At 38.2% G+C, this 25,681-nt stretch overlaps 2 protein-coding genes across 2 annotated transcripts; one reads left to right on the top strand and one right to left on the bottom strand.

The window, feature by feature from the left end:
• Positions 1-5,006: 5,006 nt before the first annotated feature.
• LOC130589706 (uncharacterized) lies at positions 5,007-5,850 on the bottom strand. The gene is made up of 3 exons (XM_057391202.1): positions 5,720-5,850; positions 5,451-5,644; positions 5,007-5,127 (listed from the first exon to the last, which is right to left on the bottom strand). Exons 1-3 carry the CDS (start codon positions 5,825-5,827, stop codon positions 5,007-5,009), a joined length of 423 nt encoding a protein of 140 aa, XP_057247185.1. The 5' UTR covers positions 5,828-5,850.
• Positions 5,851-19,817: 13,967 nt separating this feature from the next.
• On the top strand, positions 19,818-22,531 carry LOC104884262 (uncharacterized). The gene is made up of 3 exons (XM_010668886.1): positions 19,818-21,365; positions 21,807-22,112; positions 22,226-22,531. Exons 1-3 carry the CDS (start codon positions 19,818-19,820, stop codon positions 22,529-22,531), a joined length of 2,160 nt encoding a protein of 719 aa, XP_010667188.1.
• Positions 22,532-25,681: the final 3,150 nt, after the last annotated feature.

The raw sequence follows: 25,681 nt of genomic DNA, 5'->3' as shown, positions 1-25,681 counted from the left end.
AAAGGGTTTATGAGGGAGTTTGCCTTCGTATTTTTTGGAGGTGACTGGGGATTCCAACCGTCCGACGAGGGGTAGAACCCATTTTCGACCTGAACTTCAGGGTCCCTGAACTGTCCGAGGAAGAAGCAGTTGTTGCCTGCTATATGCAGACGGAATCCAAACTCTCCCACTGAATCAATTTCCCTTTTATTTTCCGTCCTTTTTGCTCCCAAAATCACGTGACCGTCATTTAACTCTTTTAAACCGCAAATTTTTTTCCCTAAATTCAACTCTACTCGTAACAACCACATAATTTTTAAAACATCATAATACCTTTTATGTGCGTCGCGAAAACGTGTTTAAACCAGTTGGAGCTATCACATGGTACATGTGCTAATTTAGTTACAACAACTTACTTAAGATTTAGTAATTATAATTATTATTATTACAACACCACCATCATTTATCTTTAAAAGAAGACCATTCAAAAATACATAAACAATTAGTACATATATCAAGTTACTCTCCAAAGAGATGGAGATTCACTAAGGAGCAAACAAAACAAAAGACTTCACAAAGTGACGTCGTCTTATACGACCATGGCAAAACAAGGAAGTAGTCATCCCACCTCCTTTGATCTTCCTGCAATCTATTACAACCCTGTCCCCATCAGGACAGGTTCAAGAACAAATATCAACAACAATTGAGTACAAAAGTCCACCTCTAAATTCATTTTTGGTGGCTTGCACCTTATGTAGACAAGTTATATTAAAAACAACATGTTTTACAAATAGAGTGTTTACTATAAGATTAGGATTACTATTCTCGTGCAAAAGCTTTAGAATAAGAATGTGTATCATGAAGTCACCACTTAAGTTATTCAAAACTCCTTTAGGTCAATACCGTTTAAATACTTGGGCAAAGAGAACACGAATAGAGAGGGACTCCTTACACAAGAAGCCGACTATCTCTAAACTATTGAAGGTCGTCACCCCACCGTTTTAAATTCTTATGCTTGCAAGCCTTAACTAGGACATGTCCCATTTTTATTTTTTGCTGGACTTCACCCACCCAACGAGGGTTCGGAAGGAGATCACCCATCCTCCAAGGGTTTGTCGTTGTTCATATCGTACCGTAATTAGTCTCGGCCTTTACCAAATGCTTCCACAATTTATTTACACAAATAGTTTTCATCCATAGTTTTATCAATTATCACTCATGTTAAAAGAAAAAAATATTCATGCATGGGGGGAAAAAGAATCATGACTAATATAGCTTTGCTATTGGTTGCAAGACTTGCATATTCTCTTGAAATATTTAGTTTACAGTAATAATGTCACATACTAGTTAGGTGTAAAAATATAATAAAATAATCAAATCTTTACTGTTAATGCTAACCCTATAAGTTCTTAATAAGATCTTTTAAACGTTATCAAAAAGATTGATTTAATTTGAACATGCGAAACTGTCGTCAAAAAAATTACAGCACAAACAATGAGTTTAAAATGTACATAACTTTCTTTTAAAAACTTCAAATCCGGAAATTTCAAAATCTATCCTCAAGAACTTTTTGTTGTAAACATGTTCTTGTGAAATAGCAAAAGGATAAAAATCATGTTTCGGGGGTCTAAAATGCAAGTTACAGTAACTGGTCATTCCAAAACCGAGAACAATATTCATCAATTCGCCCCAATTTAAAGAGATTTCGTTTCTAAGAGGGTTCCTTCATGAAAATCGAATAGAAGTAAAAATCTTCCTAAAACGTCAAGAATTCCATATTTTGATAAACATGCATGCATTGACTTATATACTTATAACATATTTCAAAATCACATATTAACCAAATTTCTTATTTTCATTATACTAGTTTGACTTTCTTCCTCTCTTGGATGGATGAATAACAAATGTTACTTAAAAACCAAAATAAATCACATGCAAATATAACCATGGTTCAAAATTTTACATGCATGTACTAATTTCATCAATTTGGTTTATATAATCATATTTGTGATACAATCCATCATATTTTCACCAATAATAATAAGAGGGTGTAATAGAAAGAGGGCATTCTTATATACCTTAATTCTCCTTAGTAGTACGTGAACCTTTGTCCTATGTTCTTTAACCTTCAAAGGCTTCAATACCCAAGTACCTACACAATTTCACCAATGCATGTCATCAATTTCATGATCTAAACCTAAATTCCAACTTCAAACACTCTTTTCCTCTTTTTTTTTTTTTTTAATTTCTTACCTTTCTATGAGGATGGTTTCCTCTAAATCTTCTTATAATGCTTCAAAAGAACTTTACTCCAAGTCTTCTTTTTCTATAAAAGTTGCATTCAAACACTAGATTAGGTTTCCTCAAAGTGATTTTAAAACAATGAACATAAAACACTTGTAGAAAAAGGTCGATTTGCGTCGGACCCTGGACCCGTGTATACGGTGTGACGCAAATTGGTCTTCTAAGCCCCCCAATTCCATCCCCAACAGCCAGCAAAATGTGCGTCGCACCTTGATTTGGTGCGACGCACATTGGTAATGTGCGTCGCACCCAGGCAATGTGCGTCGCACATTGCCCTGCCATCCCAGGCTAGCCTGGGGAGGGTGTGACGCACATTGGTAATGTGCGTCGCACCCAGGCAATGTGCGACGCACATTGCCCCCCCCCCGGCTAGCCTGGGATGGCAGGGCAATGTGTGTCGCACATTGCCTGGGTGCGACACACATAACCAATGTGCGTCGCACCTTGTGAAATGTGCGACGCACATTATGCGCATTCTGCGTCGCACTTTGTGCCATGTGCGACACAAATGTTTGATTAATTTTTTTTTTCGTTTTTTTCATCTTTTTTGTTGGTTTGTTTACATATTGCTAAAATTTGATGATCAAGACTAAACAAGCATTCATATTAATAATTGTGAGGGGAAAATTCGGCAGAGTCTCCTTTGTAATATGGATAACCCAAGAAATCGTTGGGAAAAATATATATATATATATATATCAAAACCTGTTTCAATACATCTCAAATGATCTCAAGCAAGCAACCAATGTTGCAATGTTCAACCAATGTTGCAATAATCAACCAACAATGTACAACTACTACACTTACTACACTAACAAGTTACTTGGCCTTTTCTTCTCCCACGAGATGTTTAAAGTATTGCGCAAAATGGTCTTTGAGTTCGTTGATATCATCTATGGTGTATGGCTCAACGCTTGGAGGAAAATTCTATAAATATGTTAACTTAGTTAATAAACTTTAAAATTATATAAGTAAAGTAACGAATTTACAACATATATATACCTTCTTCAAATCATTTGACTCATAGAGAAAGCGGACGATTAGAAACATGTATTTCATAACGAAATAGCCGCATTCATCTCCTCCCGTTTGTTGGGCACACTACACCACATTTAAATACACATATTAGAATCGAAAAATTAAGAAATATTAAATAGAACTATAAAATGCGTATCAAATACAAAACCATAAGAGCTTTACCTTCATAGATATCCAAGACAATTTTGTTGCTATTTTGATACCTTCAAGGCGCAAGAATGATGTATATGCACTAAGTACAATAAAAGAATTACAATTTATAAAGTATTTGAAAGATCATAAAATACTTGTAAGAATTATAAGAATTATTAACTTACGTATGCATCGGTTCCTTGATAGCTAAGGATCTATCTGATCTCTTAAGCGAATCAAATACATATACGGTTTTTTTGAATAGAGAAAGGACGATAAGAATCCAATGTTGCCTAAAGCATGCAACAAAATGTGATGTTCAACATATACTTTAACTATGAGTTCATATATAAAGATAAAACAAAGCAAAAATTAGTGTAACCAACATACTTTTCAATGTACGGAAGCATGATGTATGTCATCTCTCGATTGACTTTCATTGTCCTTTGCATGTAGCTGATCGCGGCATCTGGTTCATGGCGTAGCATGAACTCCGAAATCATACTAGGACACATGAAACCAATATTTGAATCTCCATTCACCTCATTATCATCTGACAAGTACCTACATTCCAAATATTTATAGTTAGATGCCAGTAATAATAATAAATATCAATTTTCATTAGTTTAGAGTTTGAGAAATCTCACATCAAAAATACTTGCAAAATGGATAGATTAAGCCATTCTCCCGTCAGAAGTTAGAAAACATCTTGTCGGGAGAGAATGATCATCTGATCAGTAGTATAGCTGAAGTAGGAACTCCTACTAACTTCGATACTAAAAGGCTCATCTGCGGGTTTTTGGTAAAACAATTGATGCATCTCCTTGACCGCATCAGACATATCCTCAAGTGACAAGCTAATCAATGGATCTATGTGTCTATTTGCAGACTCATCGGTGCAAGGATAATTAGCAACTGTTTTTTTTTTCTTTCTTCTTCGCACCTTCTTTAGGTATATATGTTCCTAATTCAAATCGACTTCTTTTTAATTCATATTATATATAAAATAAAGATTATTTGGTTTATATAAATCAAGATTTCTAAGTATATACATTTAGATTTCTTATTATATACTAATCATAATACTAAACATAAGTTACCTGATTATCTGACTAAAAATACCAACTTTTGGCCATTCTATGACAGAACCCTCAGCTTGACTGAGTTTCGTGATGAATGGAGTAGAGAGTGGAACTGGAACATCTACGTAATCCGCATAAAAATCATCAACAAATACTCTCACGGCAGTTGTAGAGTGTGAGGATGACTCCTGTCGTGGATGGACGGTACCCTCGGCTACAATTATCGGTCCCGAGACATCCGCTATTGCCAAGCGACATGGAACTTGACTCTTAACATCCAATAAGAGAAGAATGACATCAATTAAGTGTTTTAGAAGCATAATATAATAATTAGAACATATATAAAATGACAATATACCTGGAACTCCACAAATGGATCATTGCCCCCCGATTGACACTACTAGGAACGACTGGAGTGGAAGGAGTTGGTACTTGAATACCTAATTGCGTCGCAAAAGCCATTAACCTTTCTTAAACTAATGCATCTATCTTCGAGTTCGTCTCTAATGTCTGTTCTCTAACTCTTTGACTCAGTCTAGCCTCTAATGCCTGAATCTCTTCATCATCCATGCCCCTACCCTTGCGAGCAGTACTGCTCCAATCAGGATCTCCCCAAACAGATGTAATCCCAATGCTACGCCCAGCTGTTAACACACGCCCAGGTCGGTCTTTCCTCTGCAGAGCACGTGAAAGAGCATCATCCATCCGACTTGGAACAAACTCTCCTTCAGCTTCTTTCTTTTTCCAATCATCCTGCGTTCAAGTTAAAAAAAATCATATGATTAGTAGAGAACGAGTAAGTAGACAAGAAAAACATTATAAAATTTGAACAATGCTTACAATGGACTCTTTTAACTTTTTTGTTTCTTCATTAGGAAAGAAGAAATTTCCATCCTTATCTTTTTTCGATCTCGCGAGAAGCCAAGGCAATGTCCGATCTGGCAAGGAGGAATCAATGATGATGTAGATGAGTCAACAGATGATGCTGTAGCGGAAGGGATATACCCTCTGCTTTGCCAAATGGGAATCATCTCCGCATATGATTTTTGACCCAAAAAATGAGGATGCTTGTTAGCAGCCTGAGAGATTCTTGCTTTTTCACTTTTAGCCTAATATAGGATTTAGTAACTAGTCAATATTAAAGAACGTAATGATAATATAATTTCATATTATATATTACATACCTGGAACTCCTTAGAGCTACATTTTTCTACAAACTTGTCCCAGATCTCTCGCGTGATGAAAGGATACATCACGTATGGTCGCCTATCATTGTTAGGCCCATTCCTCATTTTTGTGATCCATCTGGTCACCAATCTTGAATTGAAATCTCTCCACCATTTATCACATGTAGTCAAGACATCTGGTTTCTTCAAAACAACCTCTTATATTCCAAACTCTCTTTTCAATATACAAAAATAAACCAATTAATAATAAACGATTAAATAATAAACATAATCTCAATTAGTTTATTAAAAGAATAAGGTTACTTACTTTAGCATCTTCCCACAAAGTGTTTTTTGTGCCTTCTAGAACATCATCCCAAGTGTCGTACAAGATAGACACTTTGCTTCTACCGATCTCACCAGCATAGCGCCCAATCGGACGTATCCACTCATCCCAAGCAAGAACTCTCTAAATGCCGGGTTTGGAACGTATCCCTTTTGTAGGACCTCTTGGCCTTCACTTTCTTCTTCGTAACAGCTGCATCAGTAATCTGGGGCTCATCAGATGCATCATGCATTATCTCATCTTCCATCACTACACCTGAAACCATGTACATGTTAGATTAATCAATAAATTAATACACAATTATTTGAACATGCAAAACACAAAATAAATAATTAAAGATTATAAACATTAGTAGTTGTGTTAATATTACATAATTTACCTATTAATCAGCTATTTCTTTGCCAACGTAAAATCCCTCATTGTGGTCTCGACGAATGTAATTTGTGTCTAGATCTTCCCTAATGTACTTGGAATGACTATGACGAAGCAATGACTTCATTGAATTGTGCATCGTAATCTTCTTCATCGTGTACATCATCAATTCCAAGTATTCTCCTTTTTCCTTCCATGACAACAAACCATTTTGAATCGGCAGGGTCAACCATGTAGAATACTTGTTTTGCTTGTGATGCCAATATTAAGTTATCTTCATGATGTCCTAACCGGCTGAAATTGACTAATGTAAAAAAGTCATGTTCATCTTTCTTCACACCACGACGAATATCAACCCACTTGCATTGGAACACGGAATCTTGAAGTCAACATAGTCAAGTTCTAATATCTCTTCAATGAACCCATAGTAAGACTTCATTGTCTCAACAATTGTTCTATCTCTTTTACTTTTATATCTGATGACAAAGCCTCATCATAACACCACTGTTTGCATCGTGGATTTGTCATCTTGCCGTTTAGTATAAAATGTATAACCATTGATGTCATACCCCTCATAGGAAAGAACTTGCGTCTTTGACCCATATGCCAACCATTTCAAGTATCGATACATCGTTAGGAGTATCAGATAATTGGTTCATAACTCGTTCTTTAAACCAATCAACGAACGTCCGATTATGCTCAATCATCAAGTCACGTTCATTAAACAATGGATACTGAACACTAAGCACAGTCATGTGCTCATCTAAGTAAGGATGAACTTGTTTCAGATTTTGTAACACAATCAATTCTGCTTTTCTTTTCAACTCTCCATCAAGACACAATCTTTTTCTCCCAATGGTACCACAACCTTCAAGCCTTCCTTCATGTCTAGATTTTGGCAAACCAATTGCTTGTGCACGTGCTAAATACTGACTTGCATATTCAGATACTTCCTCAGCAACTGTTCTTTGGACAATACTTGCTTCTGGTCTAGCTGGATTCATCACTTTAAGAGTACCCATATGTTTCAAAAGGCCACATATACCTCATACAAACGGGCCCACAAAGTTTAATTTCTCTGACAAGATGGATTATCAAATGAGGCATGATGTCAAGAGAATGAGGTGGAAAGTACATTTCAAATCGGCACATCGTCTCTATTACATCGGCTTGCAAGTTATCTAGAATGTTAGGATCAATCACCTGGTAGAGATAGTTCTGAAGAAGAAACACAATTTTGTGATTGTATATCTTACTTGGGAAGGCAAAATTCCTCGTATTGCAACAGGTAATATATGCTGCATCAAGATATGACAATCATGAGATTTCAAACCAACAAGTTTCAAGTCCTTCAGTGAAACAAGGTTTCGGAAATTTGACGAGTATCCAGCAGGAACCTTTAACCTATGCAGGGACTCACAAAAACTAGTTTTCTCCTTCTTAGACAAAGTGTAGCAAGCTGGTGGAAGATAATAGCGTTGTCCCCGCTCCTGAGGTGCTAGTTCTGGTCTGCCCATTTCAGCCATGTCTTTCCTAGCTTTAACTCCATCCTTTCTCTTCCCGGGCATATTCAACAATGTTCCGACAATGGCATCACAAACATTTTTCTCAATGTGCATTAAATCAAGACAATGTCTGACTTCCAAACATTCCCAATACGGAAGGTCCCAAAACTTAGATCTTTTCTTGTATAAGTTCCTTGAGACACTTTGAAGGGCTTGCCAAAAATTGTTTCAATATCCTTTACCCTATTAGAAACCTCTTTTCCACGTAAAGGTACAGGGGCTTCTCTCATCTCCACTTTTCCGTTGAACAACTTTTTCTTCTTACGGAATGGATGATCTAAAGGAAGCCATGTACGATAATGCAGGTACACATTCTTCCCACAATGATGTAACCGCTTTCAATCATATTCTCATCACAAATAGGGCATGCCTTTGTCCTTTAACCGTATCCCTGAAAATTCCCATAAGCCGGGAAATCTATTAATCGTGCAAAATATATGGCCACGCAATGTGAAGTCATTTTCGCATACGCATCGAACATGGAAACACTTTCATCCCACAACAATTTCAGATCTTGAAGGAGTGGTCAAGATACACATCTATGTCGTTTTCGGGTTGCTTAGGACCCGAAATAAGAAGCGATAGCATAATAAATTTACGCTTCATCCCATCTGTACAAAGTCCAGAACCGGCCAAGTGCTATGTTGGGTACCTAGTGTGCCAAATGGGTTCATCCCATCTGTACAAAGTCCAAGCCTAAGATTTCGAGGTTCTTTACCAAAACCGGGAAACTTTCGGTCGATATTTCTCCATTGCGGAGAATCGGCCGGATGTCTAAGCATCCATCTTTCTTCCTCTCGTCCCATGCCATCTTAGTAATCTAGCATTATTTTCATCCGAAAATAAAGCCTAAATTCGGAATGATTGGTAGATACCAAAGAACCTTCGCGGAGTTTCTTTCTTTCTCATCCCCTCATAATTATTCTCTTTACCTTGTATCGAGACTTCCACACCTAGGACACTCACGCAATTCTGGTACTCGTTTCGATACAACACACAATCATTTTGACATGCATGTATCTTCTCATATTCCATACCTAATGGACACAACAATTTCTTTGCCTCGTAGGTAGAGTTGGGCATTTCATTCCCTTCAGGTAGCAATTCTTGAAAAAAGTGAACAACTCACTTAGACTTTTATCTGTCCAACTATGCTTCGATTTCATTTGAACAATGTGAGATTCCAGAAAGTTTAGTGAAATTCTTACACCCCGGATACATAGGTTTTTCCGCTGCACTTAAAATACTATCATACATATGCCGACGATCGGTTCTTTCATCCTCCAAACTGTGCAACATCTCATCTACTATATCATTTTCATCATCTATCATATAATTTTCATCATCTACCCTATCATTCTCATTATCATTATCACCATCTCCTTCAATCTCAACCTCAACCTCAACCTCAACCTCATCAACATGCAAATCATCACACAAGCTAGTGGAGCTCATACCCACATCATAAAACTCTCCATGCCATGTCCACCTAGTATAGTTACTCTTAAACCCACGACGAATCAAATGATCTTTAATTTGATCCATATCACGATACACCTTGAGTTATTGCAATCACAACAAGGACACAAGACTAACTTTGACCCATTCTCCGATTGATGTTCTAACACAACTCTGATAAATTCATTAACCCCTTGTAGAAATGTCGCCGAAATGCGATTACCATACATCCAGTTTCGGTCCATATTCAGACACTAGAGACACCAAACAAGAATACAATCGATCACATCATTCAAAGTGGTTTATCAAATGCAGTCATGACCATTTGGGTCCTTATCACTCCAACCTAACCCATCATTGAGTTTCTCATCTTACTAGTGAATGAGCATTTGGTTTTCAATTCTAAGAAAAATCCGGCAGCACTTCCCTACAGTTCTCCAAGTACACGATGAAGATAGTAGTTAAACTATCAACATATGTACCTAGAGAACGCTTAGGGAAATGAGCCGGATCTTTCTTAGAATCAAAAACCAACCATTCATTCACATCCTAAGTGAGATAAGAAACTCAAAGACAGTCCCAAACCGGGGACTATTCAAGACTTACTCTTAATGAGTAAGCCTCGAACGGGTATCTAGGCAAATGACGCACATTGCAATAAAACAACACAAACCAATCCATTCCTTAGATTTCCCTCCCCACCCCATTAAGGTATGTCCATATAGGTTTGGTTATGATTCAACATTTACTTTCCCAATCACATATTAACCAAACAATTCACATACATACATTCCTAAATCCAAACTAATGGTTACATTAACATAAATAAAAAAATATAACAAAAGCTATAATGCATACCTCTGCTTTCAAGGAGTAGCGAGGACAAGCACAAAGACGCGAGCTTGGAGCACCGACAAATCGATGAGGACTAAGGTGGCAACTAAACTACAATGTAAAGGAATACAAATTCTAAAGTGAGCATTCAAGAATTCTAACTCATAATTGAAGCACATAATTCTAAAGAGAGCATTCAAGAAACTATATACTACACAAACTATACAAATTCATCAGCTACAATATCCTAAAATAATCTCAAAATTATTTCACACATGTGTATCATGATTTGAATTCTAATTTTAACCCCTTAACAAAAATTAGAACTAAAATTATTCAAAGCAACCCCTAAAAAAATTAAAATAACTTGAAAATACATGATTAATATACATTAATACAAAAAAAAACAAAAAAACCAAGAAATACATACATTGCCGGCAGCGGGACCGACGGCGGCAAGTCAGTCCGTGGCGGCGGCAAGTCGCTGTAAATGCCGGCAAAGATTGAGAGAGAACCGGTGCAGCGAAGGGAGATTGAGAGAGAGAGAACCGATGCGACAAGCAACTTAGACCGAGATACGTAAGAGAGAGAGAACCGATGCAGGGAGTCGTCACCGGCGGCGAGAATGTGAGCGAGGGTGCGCCGGTGAAGAGGGCACTGGCGAGAGTAATGACCGAGAATGAGAGAGAGGGGGAGAGAGAGTCGCACCAGAAGAGGAAGTCGCCGATAAGATTGAGGGTGCGCCGGCGAGATTGTGAGCGAGGGTGCGCCAGCGAGAGTGTGAGCGCCGGTTTGTTTGAGTGTGAACGAGGGTGTCGCAGGAGAGAGAGAGAGAGAGAGAGTAGAGCAGCAGTTGTATTGAGTTAGGGCTCGAAAAAAAAAAAAGGCCGTTGGGAAATTTACAAAAAGGAGGGAAGTAATTTGCGTCGGACAGGTCAGAGGGTCCGACACACATTACCTTTGTGCGCCGCACCCATCCCCTAGTGCGATGCACATTGGCCTCACTTTACTCCCCACTACACGCAGCAATATGCGTCGCACATTAGTAGCATGCGACGCAAAAAGGTAATATGTGTCGCACATACTGAGGATGCGACGCATATTGCTCGTATCCTGATATGGTTTTTGATGTTTTGCGTCGTACTCTGTTTGTCATGCGACGTAAATAGGTTTTTTGCGTCACTTCCGTGTCAGTGCAACGCACATCAGGAGACGCAAATCGGCGTTTTTCTACTAGTGAAAGAAGAAGAGAAGAAAAGAAAAGGAAGAGGGAGAGAAGTCTCACCTCTGGTGGGTTGCAAGCCGAGGGAAGAGAGAGAGTGGGTAATGCCAAAATAGTAGAACTTAAGAGCTTTGAGAGTTGTGTTGTCAACCTAGGGTTGTCTACTACTTATTTTCATTCCCAAATTCCACTTTCCTCTTAATTTTAAATGAGATAATGTCTCCTCTTTGAGTTGCTGTCCAGCAGCCCTTAATCCAACTCTATCATATGTTTGGGATCTAAAAACCCCTTCCTAACCCAACCAAATGATATATATTCTTATTCCACATATGGAAGGGCTCAATACAATTACTTTTAGATTTTTCCCTCCTTAATTCAAGGGCCTTATAGTGGTTTTACTTCAAGGTCCCAAATCTGAAATAAGACTTGGTTTTTTTTTCTTTCCTTCATCAATGTTGTCTTCGAAATTTCCTTCCAGCGTTTATTTATTCCTCCTATCCTCCTAGAAAATTTAACTACCTTGTAACATAGGTAGTCCTTCACTCTTCTTGTCCTACTATGGTCATACGATAACTTTACTGCTATTCAAACCATTTTATGATCATAGATGAAATGCAAGCAATTTCTTATTCAAAAAACGATTACTTTAATTATGATAATATTACGAATACGTACATGTAATATTTTTGGCGCTCACATGTAGAGTGGTCGAAGTGTTTTCTCAAGGCTATGTTTTCGAGCCGTTACACTACTACAAGAAAACCCCTAAATTAAATTTCTCTTCAAACCCCTAGATGTTGAAGATAAGTGCCAAATCTTCAACAAATTCAAAGAAGAAGTCATATAAAGGATGCTCGATTCAAATACGTCGTAGCAATGGATTGCCTGATGTTCTCCAAACAATAAAGAAGTTGAATGAAATGGAATGTTACCTTATGAAATAAAATAATCTTCCACAGTTACAAATGGAATGTTACCTTTGGAATGAAATTTGTTGAAGATTTGGCACTCATCTTCAACATCTAGGGTTTTGAAGAGAAAATCAATTCGGGGATTTTCTTGGAGTAGAGTTGAATTTAGGGAAAGAAATTTTGGGGTTTAAAATAGTTAAATGAGGGTCACATGATTTTGGGAGCAAAAGGTAGGGAAATAAATGGGAAATTGATTCAGTGGAAGAGATTCCCTAAAAATGTTAAAATATTGAAGATTCCCCGGCGTAGATGGAATCTTAGGCCAAAAGCTTCATTTATGTTGTTAAATGCACCCATCTTATGAAGTTTGTGTTGTCAACCGCAACTCGTCTAGTTGGTGCTTTTTTTGCACCAAACTAATAGTTGGTGCTTTTTTTGCACCAAACTAATAGTTGGTGCTGTTCGCGCCAATTAACCCTTTTATTTTAAGTGTTTAATTGAATATTTTATCTAAGCCTATTATTACATAGTATCCCAATAATGGAGATAACTAACAATAGCTAACACATAACATGTAAAATATCTGAATGATACTTTAAGAAAGTAGATGGTAATAATTTAATAGATGCCGGACAAAAAGAATAGAGAAAAAAAATATGAGTGACATCCACAACTTCAACTTTTAATATAGCACATAAACACTAACCCATACATAATAGAAGATAAGAAAGCCAAAATGAATGAATGAAATTAATTAAATCTAAAACAACCTCTATTAATAATCGAAAATACTATTTAAGACAATAAATATCTTCATCAATCACGACCATATCAAGACTTATCAAACTTCTCCCTTTTTTATTATTTGCCACCTAAAATAGTCTAGAAACTCGAATCTTGAATTTTCAATTAGTTTTAGTAGAATTAATTTTATTGAGAAAAGAATAAGATCTGATATATATATATATATATATATATATATATATATGGAAAAATAAAAACATAAATAATATGTATACAATAAATATCTAGGAATAAAATAATTATTTAATTGCATAAGACCTCTACAATGTCGTTGACAAACTTTCATTTGATTCTTCATGTAACGTCATCATGATATTCTATAGGTTCAGAACTATATATATGTATATTTTATCTTTCTATATTGTAAGTGCAAGTGACACTCAAGAGGGGGGGGGTGAATTGAGTGTTTGTCCGAATGTTGTTAATTTTTCGATTATAGTAAGAACATTAAAGGAACAGTTCTCTAGCAGCGGAAATAAAAGCAATGAATAAACAACACAAGGATTTAATGAGGTTCGACTTCTAATAAGTCTACGTCTTCCACTCACTCACTCTTTTATTAATCAACTCAGAATAACAAAAGAATTACACTCAATCACTTATGCACCTATGCACAAGATGATTCCCCAACTTTCACCTATGGAAGTTCGACCCAACCACCAACTATGATGGTCCAAATGAAGTTGATCCCCGATCAACTTCCCCAGCAAACTGAACTCACAATTTGCTCACTTACAACAAGTTTTCTCTCAAGAACAAACAACCTTTCACGCTTAGAATGAGAGTAGTTTAAGATCTATGTGGTATTAGGGTTTGTGCTTAGATTTAAGAGATTCAGAGATGAAATGCTTTTGCTTAGAGTATTCTGAAAATATGCGTGCAAAAGCTTGGGGTTTGTGTACTAGCCATAACTCCTTAAGTAAGCCTTTGGCTCGTGAATAATAGGTGATATTATGAGAGTATATTTTCCTTAGAATTATGGAAATTATTCCAAGGAAAATATACTCAGTATAATATCACACAATACACTTGCCATACTTAAGAAATCTTCCTTGCACAACAAACCATGCATCCGTGTATTTTGAAAAGTAATTTTGCGAGGAAAGAAAAAATTTCCTAAAATACGAATGCATGAAGTAAAACCTAGAGGATTGGTTCAGATTTGTTCCCAGACTGTTCCAAACAACCACTTGTAGTTGTGTATGACAAGTAACCGAGGTTTCTTGTCATCCACAACTAGCTCATCTCTCTAGTTTCAAACCTTTAGTGCATCAAAACCTTTATACCACTTACATTGCATCTAAGACCTAAATGCTACAAAATGATCTTGGTCTTCATGCAATTCTTCAAGACTTGGCTTCACAAGCTTCGTCTTTCTATCCATTGAACTCGTACTTTGGCACCTACACATGTAAACAGAAACATGCATGCAATATAATAGTTTAATGTGGTTTATCATCACTCAAAACTCAAAACAGGGAACACAACATATATCTCAAATTTTGAAAGTATGGCTTTGAAAGACATAATTGCTATTGTTACATATAATAGGCTATTTTTATAGTAATTTTTATATTATTTACAATAAAGAATAAATAATATGTTATTTTTCATCTAAATAAATATATTTTCATAAATTGTAAAACTATATTGTATATGAAACTTACTTCAAGAACTTTCCAATGGGTAAAAAAATTTATAATATTGCGAATTATTTATCAAAAGTTATACCCAATTTACATACTACCTCCGTTTCCTAAAGATCTTCCTTGTTACTATTCCTATAGATTCCAAGGAGGATCCATTTGTGCGGGGTATGGAGATGGTAAAGTAGGAGACAAAAAGGGGTTAAGATTAATAAACAAATAAAAAGGAGTTAAAGTAGGAGAGAGAAAGGGAGTAAAATTGAATTAATAATGTAATGGTGGGCCATATGATAGGGACATGAGATGGTAAAAAGGGGGGAAAAAAAATTCAAATAAAAGGAATAAAGTAAAAGAGGGAAGATCTTTTGGAAATACACTTAAAAGAGTGCATAGGGTTGTGGCAGTAGGGGGAGTGTCTGCAGGGGGTGGTGGCAGTAGGGGGAGTGTCTACAGGGGGTGGCGGCAGTAAAGGGAGTGTCTGCAGGGGGTGGTGGCAGCAGGGGGTCTTCAAGGGGTGCAAGCTGCAGCAAGGGGGGTCTGCAAGGGATGCAACATGGATGATTAGATTATGGTCCAAGTCGTTACAGGGGCATTGGTATCCTCGGAAATGGAAAGTAAGTACTACTTCAATCATAATAGTGAGGCTAAAATCTTAACGGTTATCTTCATACCAGTGGTGTAAAGATAAAGAAATCCTTATAAGGTGAAGAAAATGACATTCACTAAAGGGCGTTCACATATCAACAGGAGATAAAGAACAGTTCATTAAACGCAAAATCAATAAGAAAACACTGAGATTGGAGGAAGCTTAACCAATAATGGAAACAAGAGAAAATAAAGGAATGGATGAAGGAATATAAATGCAACAAGAACATTGATCGAAAGACAACAAGTAGTCGCAACTTATATTATCTGCTGCTGGAACGAAAATATCAATGTTCAAGGGGAAGACGAGTTTTGCTATACCCATGAACTATAAGCAGTTTTTGTTAATGTTCTGGGGTTGTTCATCTATTCTCTCCCTCCAAACATGATGGTTACTTATCTGTGTATTATAGCACCTTAAGCTCATTACCTTTAACCATCCCTAGTTTTTCTCCATTCTGTCACATCTTTATATCAACAGGAGATAAAGAACAGTTCATTAAAGGCAGAATTAACAAGAAAACACTACGATTAGAGGAAGCCTAACCAACAATAGAAACAGGATGAAAGAAAGGAATGGATGAAGGAATATAAATGCAATGAGAATATTGATCGTAAGACGACAAGCAGTCACTGCTTCATCGTTCCTATTGTTGACGTTCAAGTGTTTATACCATGAGCTATACCTTTACCGTTATCAGCTACTTTTTAATAGGACGTAAATCAAGTAATGATCGATATTTTAACATAGTTGAATAACCTACTTTTTGGTATTCTCAAAATTATATAACATAGATGGGTTCTTGCTCCACTTGAACGGGTTTGGATGATCCTTCAAGATCTTGGGTCGGAACAACGGGTGGCTAATTCATCTACATATAATATAACAAATGAAACATATGGTACATCATATAATAAAGAAAGCGAGAATTACAGACAATACCGACCATGTCATACATTATTCTTGCTGTAGATCTTGAGCCATTGGCTGGTGTTTCAGTCAACTTTAGCTTATTTTCTGTATTAATTTTGCTAATATGCTACAAGTGCATGTGAAAGTAATAAATTGGGAAAAAATCTTAGTAAATGAGAAACAATTTTAGTAAATATTTGATGAAACGCGTCAAACCAACGATTGCTTTTTACTAAATGAAAAACAGTCTAGCACATTTTATAAGTAAACTGATAACATGAGAAAGGAAATTTTATAAGTAAACTGATAACATGAGAAAGGAATTAACCTTTTGTTTTTCGGTACTCCAATGATTGTCAATCAACCAATCCCATTGGTCTTTATCAATAGTCAAGGGTCTATTGTGTCTTGCTTGTGACTTTGTGTAGCCTCTATAGAATCTTTCCTTTAGCCTAAATCTCCAATGTCTATACAAAGACGAACATTGAAAGCTTGATACGTCAACAATATCCTCTCCACCAACCTTTTAAGGTAAATTATACTTTTCTTGACACCATAAATGATAAATGAATTAAATTCCAGCAAACATCATATTATGTTACGAGAGGAATATTTTTAGAAGTGTATATATTTCATCAATGATTTACAAGATCTTGTTATATAACCTTTGCTTCTTAACTGCGTCTATTTTAGCCCAATTCCTATCAAAGAATTTCATTCATTACAAAGCTTAGAGATGTGTTTTACGCATGAGAAACACTATAAATAATAAAATAGAGTATTCATAAACATACTTAGTATTTAGGGGACAAAACTCCTTTACTGATATGCCATGTTTATATGGAATTCTTGACACTTTTTCACTACTTACTAATGGGATTTGACACAAGTTTTGTAATGATATTGATCTTTTTCTCAACTATGTTGTAATTTGCTCTTTTGAATCATTTGAGCTCATTTATGTTGGAGAAAGTTCAAGTTGGAAAGTTAGCAAGTCGATGAAGCTCTTTGAAGAGTTATGATAGTGAAACAAGGAAGTGAGATTCGTGCTTGTTGAACATTTTGGTATGATCAAGTCATTTTTAACCTTTTTGATGAGAAGTTGTACTGGTGGTTATCGCGGTCGCGAGAGATTTCGCTGCGGGCGCGACGAATTAATGAAGAAAACTCCGAGAGCTTCTCTGCGACCTCACCGCGGGCGCGGACCCCCTCTGCGGGCGCGGTGCTTCCCTCCGCGATCGCGGAGCCCCTGTTACGAGGAATCAACTTTTCGTCTTCCTCTGTTTTTTTTTTTTTATTAAAAGAACATTTCGTCTTTTGTTTTAGGTATCGTTTTTCATCTGTTTTTAGGGGAGAACAATTCAAATAAAGATTATAGTCTTTTAGTTAGATTATGAAGAACTAATTTCCCAACTTGGTTAATCAATTGGAGCAACCTCTTCATCCACTTTGTGAGTTTAACCTTTACCTTTTGTTTGCTTGAATGTTTGATGATTCTTCATAGTCTTCATGCTAGATTGTTTTGTGCTTTGAGTTAATCTGGTTATTTAACTTGTGGCTTTTCACAATCGTTGCTATCTAGATATTTGTCTGCTTTGAGATTATCTAGAGTTTGTAGTTTTGTGCCCAAATATCACATGCTTTTGGATAGTTGTGCATAAGAGGAATCATCATATTAAATTGCGTTTGACCGCTTGTGTGAATGCTAATTTATCCTATTGACATCTCCTTAGTTGTTATCTAATTGTTTAGTTGAACCTAGAATGCTTGGGCTAGGTTGTTGAACAATTAAGGATTAGATTAGAGCGCTTGCTTAATCTTACCACTAAGTTAGGGGAGATTGAATCTTTTGATTCGCAATAGGGCATACAAGTAGCTATAGGTATTGAGTTGTTCTATGATCAAAGTTTGAATTGGTTGTTAAGATTGATTGTCAAGTACTTGTCTGTTATTTCATCACCGTTTGCTTAGTCTTTCTTTGTTATACTTTTCTGTGAACCCCCCCCCCTCCATTGTTACCATAGCACACGTTTAACCATACCAAACCCTACTTCTTTGTGGATCGAACCTTGCTACCTTATACTATGTTTGTGTAGGACAGTATTTATTTAATTTGCGCGAAAGCTGGTACAACTTAGGCATCGCCAAATTTGGCGCCGTTGCCGGGGAAGGCAGCGTGTTTGGGTTGTTTATTTGTGTGTTTTTTCTTATTTTTGGTGTGTGAACCTTTCATATGGTTCACACCCGTTCTACTAATCGAGGAGCTTTGTTTTTTGATTCAGAGATCGAAAGAACACTCTTTTAGTTGAGGAAGGAAATTCGGGATCACTTCCGTGAGTTGCCTTATCACATTGGTCTTGAGGAAGAAGAGATGCCGCCAAGAGTTGATCCGACATTGAGGGAGCTTTCCGCTCCTAATATGGACCAGGCACCATTGGCCATCCGATACCCGGAATTTGGGGAGAATGTTACTTTTGAGTTAAAATCGGGTCTTGTTCATTTACGGCCAAGCTTCCATGGTTTAAATAGGGAGGATACAATCAAACATCTTTCGGAATTCCATACTGTTTGTACTAGTATGCAGCCAAGGGGTGTTACGGAGGACCAAATCAAACTGTGAGCCTTTCCTTTCTCATTGAAGGATAAGGCTAATGATTGGTTCTATCATTTAAGCCCCAATAGTATCAACACATGGAGGGGGATGAAGAAGGCTTTCTTGGAGAAGTTCTTTCCTTCAAGCAAGTTCAATGAGCTTAAGAGGGCCATTAGCAACATTGAGCAAGGATATGATGAGATCCTTTATGACTACTTATAGAGTTTTAAGAGGCTCATTGCTTGTTGTCCCAACCATGGTTTTCCCGAGAAGGATCTTGTGTTATACTTAGTTGGTGGGCTTATTCCGGATGAGAGAAGGATGGTGAATGCTGCTTGTGGGGGTAACATTGATAACAAGACCCCACTCCAAGCCATGGAGCTCATAAGTGAGTTTGCTGAGAGTTCCCGCACTTATTCTAAGAGGAATGCCACCCGGGGTGTTAAAGCTGCAAGTTCTAAATCATCTTTGGAGTCGGAGGTGTCCGACCTTAAGAATATGTTCCGGCAGTTCATGATGAGTAACAATCCTCAACAAGTGAAAGCTTGTGGAATTTGCTCCAATACCGGTCATCCTACCGATTCTTGCCCAATCTTGCAAGAGGTGAATGTTGTGGGCTATCAAGGATAGAGAAAGTATGATCCTTTTTCCAATTCATACAATCCCGGTTGGAAAGATCATCCGGCTTTCAGTTACAAGCAAGGGAATCATAACTTTCAAGGGAATCAAAATTTCCAACAAGGAAATCGCCCTCCTCCCTTCAAGCAACCATATCAACCTCAAGGGCAATCCTCTAGCTCTAACTCAATGTCCACCAAAGATATGATCAAAGCCTTGACTAAAAATGTGACTGCCATGCAGTCCAATTTGGTGCAATTTCAGGAAGAGACCAAGTCAAGCATTTACAACTTGGAGACACAAGTGGGCCAAATGTCTAGTGTCATGAATAGGCTTGAGGCCCAAAATTCTGGAAAATTGCCATCTCAAACCGAGGTGAACCCCAAGAAGAATGTGAGTGTTGTGATATTAAGAAGTGGCAAGGAGCTTGTTGATCATGCGCCCGGAAAGGGCAATGTTGTGGAAGAGAAGACAAGAGTAGAAGATGAGGAGGTGGAGGTTCTTACTCCATCCAAAGAGGTTGAAAAAGTGGTGAGTACTAGCTCTCACCAAGAGATAAAATCTTTCCCGGATTACAAACCGACACCCCCTTTTCCCGATGCACTTAAGGACAATAGTAAGCTTGATTTTTCTAAGGATAATTATGAAACATTTAGCCAATGTAATGTGAATATTCCTTTGTTGCAATTGATTAAGACTGCGCCTTTATATGCTAAGTGGTTAAAGGAGATGTGTTCAATTAAGAGGAAAAGTAGTGTTAAGGGGAAACTAACGGTTAAGGTTAGTGAACATGTGTCCGCTGTTTTCCAAAAGAGAATGCCTAAGAAATGTGATGATCCGGGCATGTTCACTATTCCTATAACTCTTGGTGACACTAAGATTGATAGGGCCATGTTAGATTTAGGAGCCTCCATCAATGTGCTTCCTTATTCTTTGTATGAGTCCTCTTCCATTCCTAGAGGTGTAGTTGAAGATGTTCTTGTGGTAGTTGATAAGTTGACTTTCCCCGCTGATTTTTACGTGATTGATATGGAGCATGATAAGCATTCAACCCCTATTCTTTTAGGGAGGCCCTTCTTGAAAACGGCTAAGACTAAGATTGATTGTGACACCAGTTCTCTAACCATTCAGTTTGATGGGCAAATCATTGAGTTTAATATGTATGATGCCATGATATACCCTAATATTGAGGATTACTCTCTCTGTTCCATTGATGTGTTTGAGCCATGTGTTCAAGGTCTGTTTGATGTCTTACGTGATGATCATTTGCAAAGTGTTTTGGACTTTAGTTTGATTGATGATTCTTTGGAGTTTTATTTGCCAAATAATGTGCTTGAAGTTGTTGTTGAATTGAATGAGCTTTCCAAACTCCCTTTGAATTCCTCAAACTATAAGCCCATACCGCTTACTGTGCCTAGCACAAGATCGGTTCCTTCTGTTGTGCAGGCCCCCGATGTTGAGCTCAAGACTCTCCCGGAGCATGTGAAGTATGTCTTCCTAGGTGAGAAAGAGACTTTTCCAATTATCATTTCCAACAAGTGGAACTTGGAGCAAGATAGCGAATTGATGGAGGTGCTCAATGAGCATTTGATGGCAATTGGGTGGTCTATTGCAGACATTCGTGGCATTAGTCCATCCACATGCATGCATAGGATCTTGTTGGAGGATGAAGCTAAACCGGTGAGGCAGCCTCAATGGCGTTATGACCCACCCATGATGGAGGTGGTAAAGAAGGAGGTAATCAAGTTGTGCCAAATGGGTATTATTTAACCCATCTCCGATAGTAAATGGGTAAGTCCCACGCAAGTGGTGCCAAAGAAAGGTGGTCTCACAGTGATTCCTAATGCCAATGGTGAGATGGTGCCCACCCGAACTCAAACCGGGTGGAGGGTATGTATTGATTATCGTCGTTTGAATTTGGTAACTAGAAAGGATCATTTCCCCCTCCCTTTTATTGACCAAATGCTTGAGCGACTTGCAGGGAGGGCTTTCTATTGTTTCCTGAATGGATACTCAGGCTATTTTCAAGTGCCCATTTCTCCCGAGGACCAAGAAAAGACAACATTTACATGTCCCTTTGGCACCGTTGCATATCAGCACATGCCTTTTGGACTTTGTAATGCCCCCGCCACCTTTCAAAGGTGTATGTTAAGCATTTTCTCTGACTTTGTGGGGCAGTTTCTAGAGGTTTTCATGGATGATTTCACCATTCAAGGTGACTCTTTTGATCAATGCTTGTACCATTTGTCCCTTGTCTTGAAGCGTAGAATTGAGTCTCATCTTGTGCTAAGTTCTGAAAAATGCCATTTCATGGTTGAGCAAGGTATAGTGTTGGGTCATGTTGTTTCATCTAGAGGGATAGAGGTGGATAAAGCAAAGATAGATGTGATTCAATCCCTTCCCTACCCTATTAGTGTCTGTGAAGTCAGGTATTTCCTTGGTCATGCCGGTTTTTACCGGAGGTTTATAAAAGATTTTTCTAAGGTGTCCTCTCCCTTGTGCAAGTTCTTGCAAAAGGATGTTAATTTTGTGTTTGATGATGCTTGTAAGAAGGCCTTTAAGATGTTAATTTTGTGTTTGATGATGCTTGTAAGAAGGTCGTTGACTCTTTAAAAGAGAAGCTTACTTCGGCCCTCGTCATTCAAGCCCCCATTTGGTCTCTCCCTTTTGAGATCATGTGTGATGCAAGTGATTATGCCGTGGGGGCTGTTTTGAGTCAAAAGAGTGGTAGAGTGTCTCATGTAATACATTATGCATCTATGACATTGAATAGGGCTCAAAGAAACTATAGCACCACTAAGAAAGAAATGATAGCTGTTGTTTTTGCGATTGAAAAGTTTCGGTCCTACTTCCTTGAAACCAAGGTCATTGTGTACACTGACCATGCAGCTATTAATACTTGATGCCAAAGAAGGAAGCCAAACCCCGCCTCATTCGATGGGTTTTGCTTCTTAGTGAGTTTGAGGTGGAGCTTAAAGACAAGAAAGGAGTTGAAAATCTTGTGGCTGATCATTTGAGTCGTCTTGTCCACGATGAGGACAAACCCCACTCTCAAGAGGCTATTCTTGGAGAGTTCCCGGATGAGGCCTTGTAATCTATCCGTGATGTACACCCTTGGTTTGCTAACATTGTGAATTTTCTTGTGTCTCATGAGTTTCCCCCCAGATTTACTAAGGTGCAAAAGGATAAGCTACAAAGTGATGCAAGATACTATGTTTGGGATGATCCATACCTTTGGAGACATTGTGCCGATCAAATTGTCCGGAGATGCATTCCGGAAAGTGAGGTAGCTTCTATTCTTGAATTTTGTCGTTCTCATGCATGTGGTGGGCATTTTTGGCCAAGTCTTTTTCGTGATGCCTATGCTTTTTGTAAGGTTTGTGACAAGTGTCAAAGAGTTGGGAATATCTCCCAACAAAATGAAATGCCCCAAAACTCTCTTCTTTATTGTGAAATCGTCGATGTGTCGGGCATTGATTTCATGGGCCCATTTCCCAACTCAGGAGGTAATCTTTACATTCTCCTTGCGGTGTACTACGTTTCCAAGTGGGGAGGAAGCGAAGGCCACCAAGACTAACGATGCTAAAGTTGTGGCAGGTTTTGTCAAGTCTCAAATTTTCTCCTTGTTTGGTGTACCCCGTGCTATGATTAGTGATCAAGGAACTCATTTTTGCAACCGGACCATTGAGGCTTTGATGAGGAAGTATGGAGTTAATCACAAGGTTTCCACACCCTACCATCCTCAAACCAATGGTCAAGCGGAGGTGTCTAATAGGGAAGTTAAGTCTATTTTGGAAAAGACCGTGAACCCCAGCCGCGAGGATTGGAGTTCCCGTCTTGATGACGCATTGTAGGCTTATCGGACTGCCTACAAGACCCCTATTGGCATGTCTCCTTATCGATTGGTTTTCGGTCAGGCTTGTCATTTGCCCGTGGAGTTTAAGCATAGAGCTTATTGGGTAATTAAGCAGCTGAATATGCGCTTTGATGGGGCCGGAGACCATAGGAAGCTTCAGTTGCAAAATTTGTAGGAAATCCGCCAGGAGTCATGAGAATGCAGCCATCTACAAGGAGAAGACAAAAGCTTGGCATGATAAAATAATTATGCGAAAAGAGTTTAAGGTGGGTGACAAGGTACTTCTCTACCAAACCCGCTTGAGATTATTTCCGGGTAAGCTTCGATCCCGTTGGGATGGTCCTTTTGTAGCTGTGAAGGTATACCCTCATGGTGCAGTTGATATCCATAGTTTGAGTACGAATAGTGTTTTCAAATTGAATGGCCAAAGGCTTAAGCCTTATTTTGAGTTTGAGAAAGTGGAAGATGTAGAGTTCGTGGAACTCTATGCTCCTCGCTATGAGTAGGAATTTTGTGATTGCATGATGTTGAGCTTTCGACTTTAAACTAAGCGCTTCTTGGGAGGCAACCCGTGATTTGTATATATTTTATTTTTAAATAATTTGTTATGTTTTGTTTTTGTGTGTTTTTGGTGTTCGTGTTTTTTTTCTTTTCTATGTGTACATTTGGGCACTAAGAAGAGAGTAGGAAGGAGTGAATTTCATCACCGCTCCTTTTGAAAATCAAAAATATTGAAATTTTTGCCGAGAACATCTCCGCGGGAAAGCCACGACCGCGGCAGCCTTCCGGGGGCGCGACACAAGGATCAGCGGGTGCGGCCCAAAATGCGACAAAAAGTGCCGAGAGCAGTTCCGCGACCCGCCCGCGATCGCGGAACCCTTCCGCGGGAGCGGACCTCCACGCCGCTGTCGCGGACCCGCGTATTTTCGTCAGTTATTTTTTTTTCTTTCACCCTTTTTTCTTCCTTCTTTCTCCCATCCTTTTCGACCCCTTCTCTCTCTATTCGCACAAACACTTATCCCCATCTCATCTCCATCAAATTCCTTCACTCAAATTCCTCTCTTTCACTCATTAAATCCTTTTTTCTCACTCTCCCAAATTACTTACTCACTCATTCATCATCAAAAATCTCCACTTTTCATTTTTTTTACAAAATCCATTGAAATTCCTAAAATTAGGGGGTTTTCGATTCTTGGAGTTCTTAAGCAATTAAAGGAGCACGGAGCATTCTTGGGGTGGTGTTCTCACTTGGGTAATGGGTCAACCACTCTTTTGTTTCTTCTATAAGGTAAAACTTCAATTTTTCACTCTCTTTTTGGAAGTTACCTTAGTTGTTATTTGTGGTTGATTGATTATTGAGATAGTGGTGGATTGTTGTGTTTTGGACTTCTTTGTGGTTGTGAAGACATTGTTGAGGATTGAATTTGTGAGTTTGGAGTGAATTTTTGGAAGTTTACTTTGAGAGTTGAGGGTGGAATTGCTTTTGGATTACTTGAGTTACCCTTGTGATAGTGTGATTGTTATAACCATGCTGCGGAAGCGTGGTCGTGCCCAAAGTTCCAATGAGCCTAAGGCTCAAGAGGAACCTGTTGCTAGTGAAGTGATAATTGACACCATGGGTTTGAATGGACTGAACCGGGAGCAAAAGGTTACTTGGAGAAATCTTAGTAAATACAAATGAGTTTTCCAGTGTACTAAGTTTATTGATACTAACTTCTTGGCTCAGTTGGGGTTGTTAGATTGATTTCGGGAGATGTTGGGTAGAGCCGGATTGTTGGGTATACTTGATTATGCACCTCGCACTTATAAGAGGTGTGTTTATGAATTTATGTCCACTCTCACATTGGTGAAGCATAGGGGAGACACCCGCATTCGTTTTAGGATGCATGATCGGGTTCGTGATACTTCTTTGGGCCAAGTTCGTGAGGCTTTTGGTTGGGTCGCTCCAGCAGCCGCCAACCCTTTTGTACCCATGGGTGTTCCGTCTGAGGATTTTGGTACCTTTTGGTATCGCATTTCTGGGTTACCCCTTAGTAGTGGCGGTGAGAAGATTAGTAGTATCCGTCACCCTGCCCTACGCATGGCTGCGTATTTTCTTGGCATGACTATCTTTTGCATGGGTGAGACGGGGAAGTTGAACCAAGTAGAGATGAGCTATCTTCGTGCCTTGCTTCCGGGTAGTGCGGGTATTCGGATT

The sequence above is a fragment of the Beta vulgaris genome, chromosome 1 (genome assembly GCF_026745355.1).
Source record: "Beta vulgaris subsp. vulgaris cultivar EL10 chromosome 1, EL10.2, whole genome shotgun sequence".
Taxonomy (NCBI): Eukaryota; Viridiplantae; Streptophyta; class Magnoliopsida; order Caryophyllales; family Amaranthaceae; genus Beta; species Beta vulgaris.
The sequence above is the reverse complement of the archived record's forward strand: the minus strand, read 5'-3'. Positions and strand labels throughout refer to the sequence as shown.

What these genes read in the sequence shown, in the direction of transcription:
- LOC130589706 (XM_057391202.1), bottom strand. Translation starts at nt 5,827, where the DNA reads ATGAGGAATGGGCCTAACAATGATAGGCGACCATACGTGATGTATCCT. An exon ending in GTAGCTCTAAGGAGTTCCAG is followed by an intron (nt 5,645 to 5,719) that starts GTATGTAATATA and finishes ATCCTATATTAG; the next exon opens with GCTAAAAGTGAAAAAGCAAG. An exon ending in GGACATTGCCTTGGCTTCTC is followed by an intron (nt 5,128 to 5,450) that starts GCGAGATCGAAA and finishes TGATTGGAGCAG; the next exon opens with TACTGCTCGCAAGGGTAGGG.
- LOC104884262 (XM_010668886.1), top strand. Translation starts at nt 19,818, where the DNA reads ATGTCCACCAAAGATATGATCAAAGCCTTGACTAAAAATGTGACTGCC. An exon ending in TGGAGGTGGTAAAGAAGGAG is followed by an intron (nt 21,366 to 21,806) that starts GTAATCAAGTTG and finishes TTTGTGGGGCAG; the next exon opens with TTTCTAGAGGTTTTCATGGA. An exon ending in TTATAAAAGATTTTTCTAAG is followed by an intron (nt 22,113 to 22,225) that starts GTGTCCTCTCCC and finishes GCTTGTAAGAAG; the next exon opens with GTCGTTGACTCTTTAAAAGA.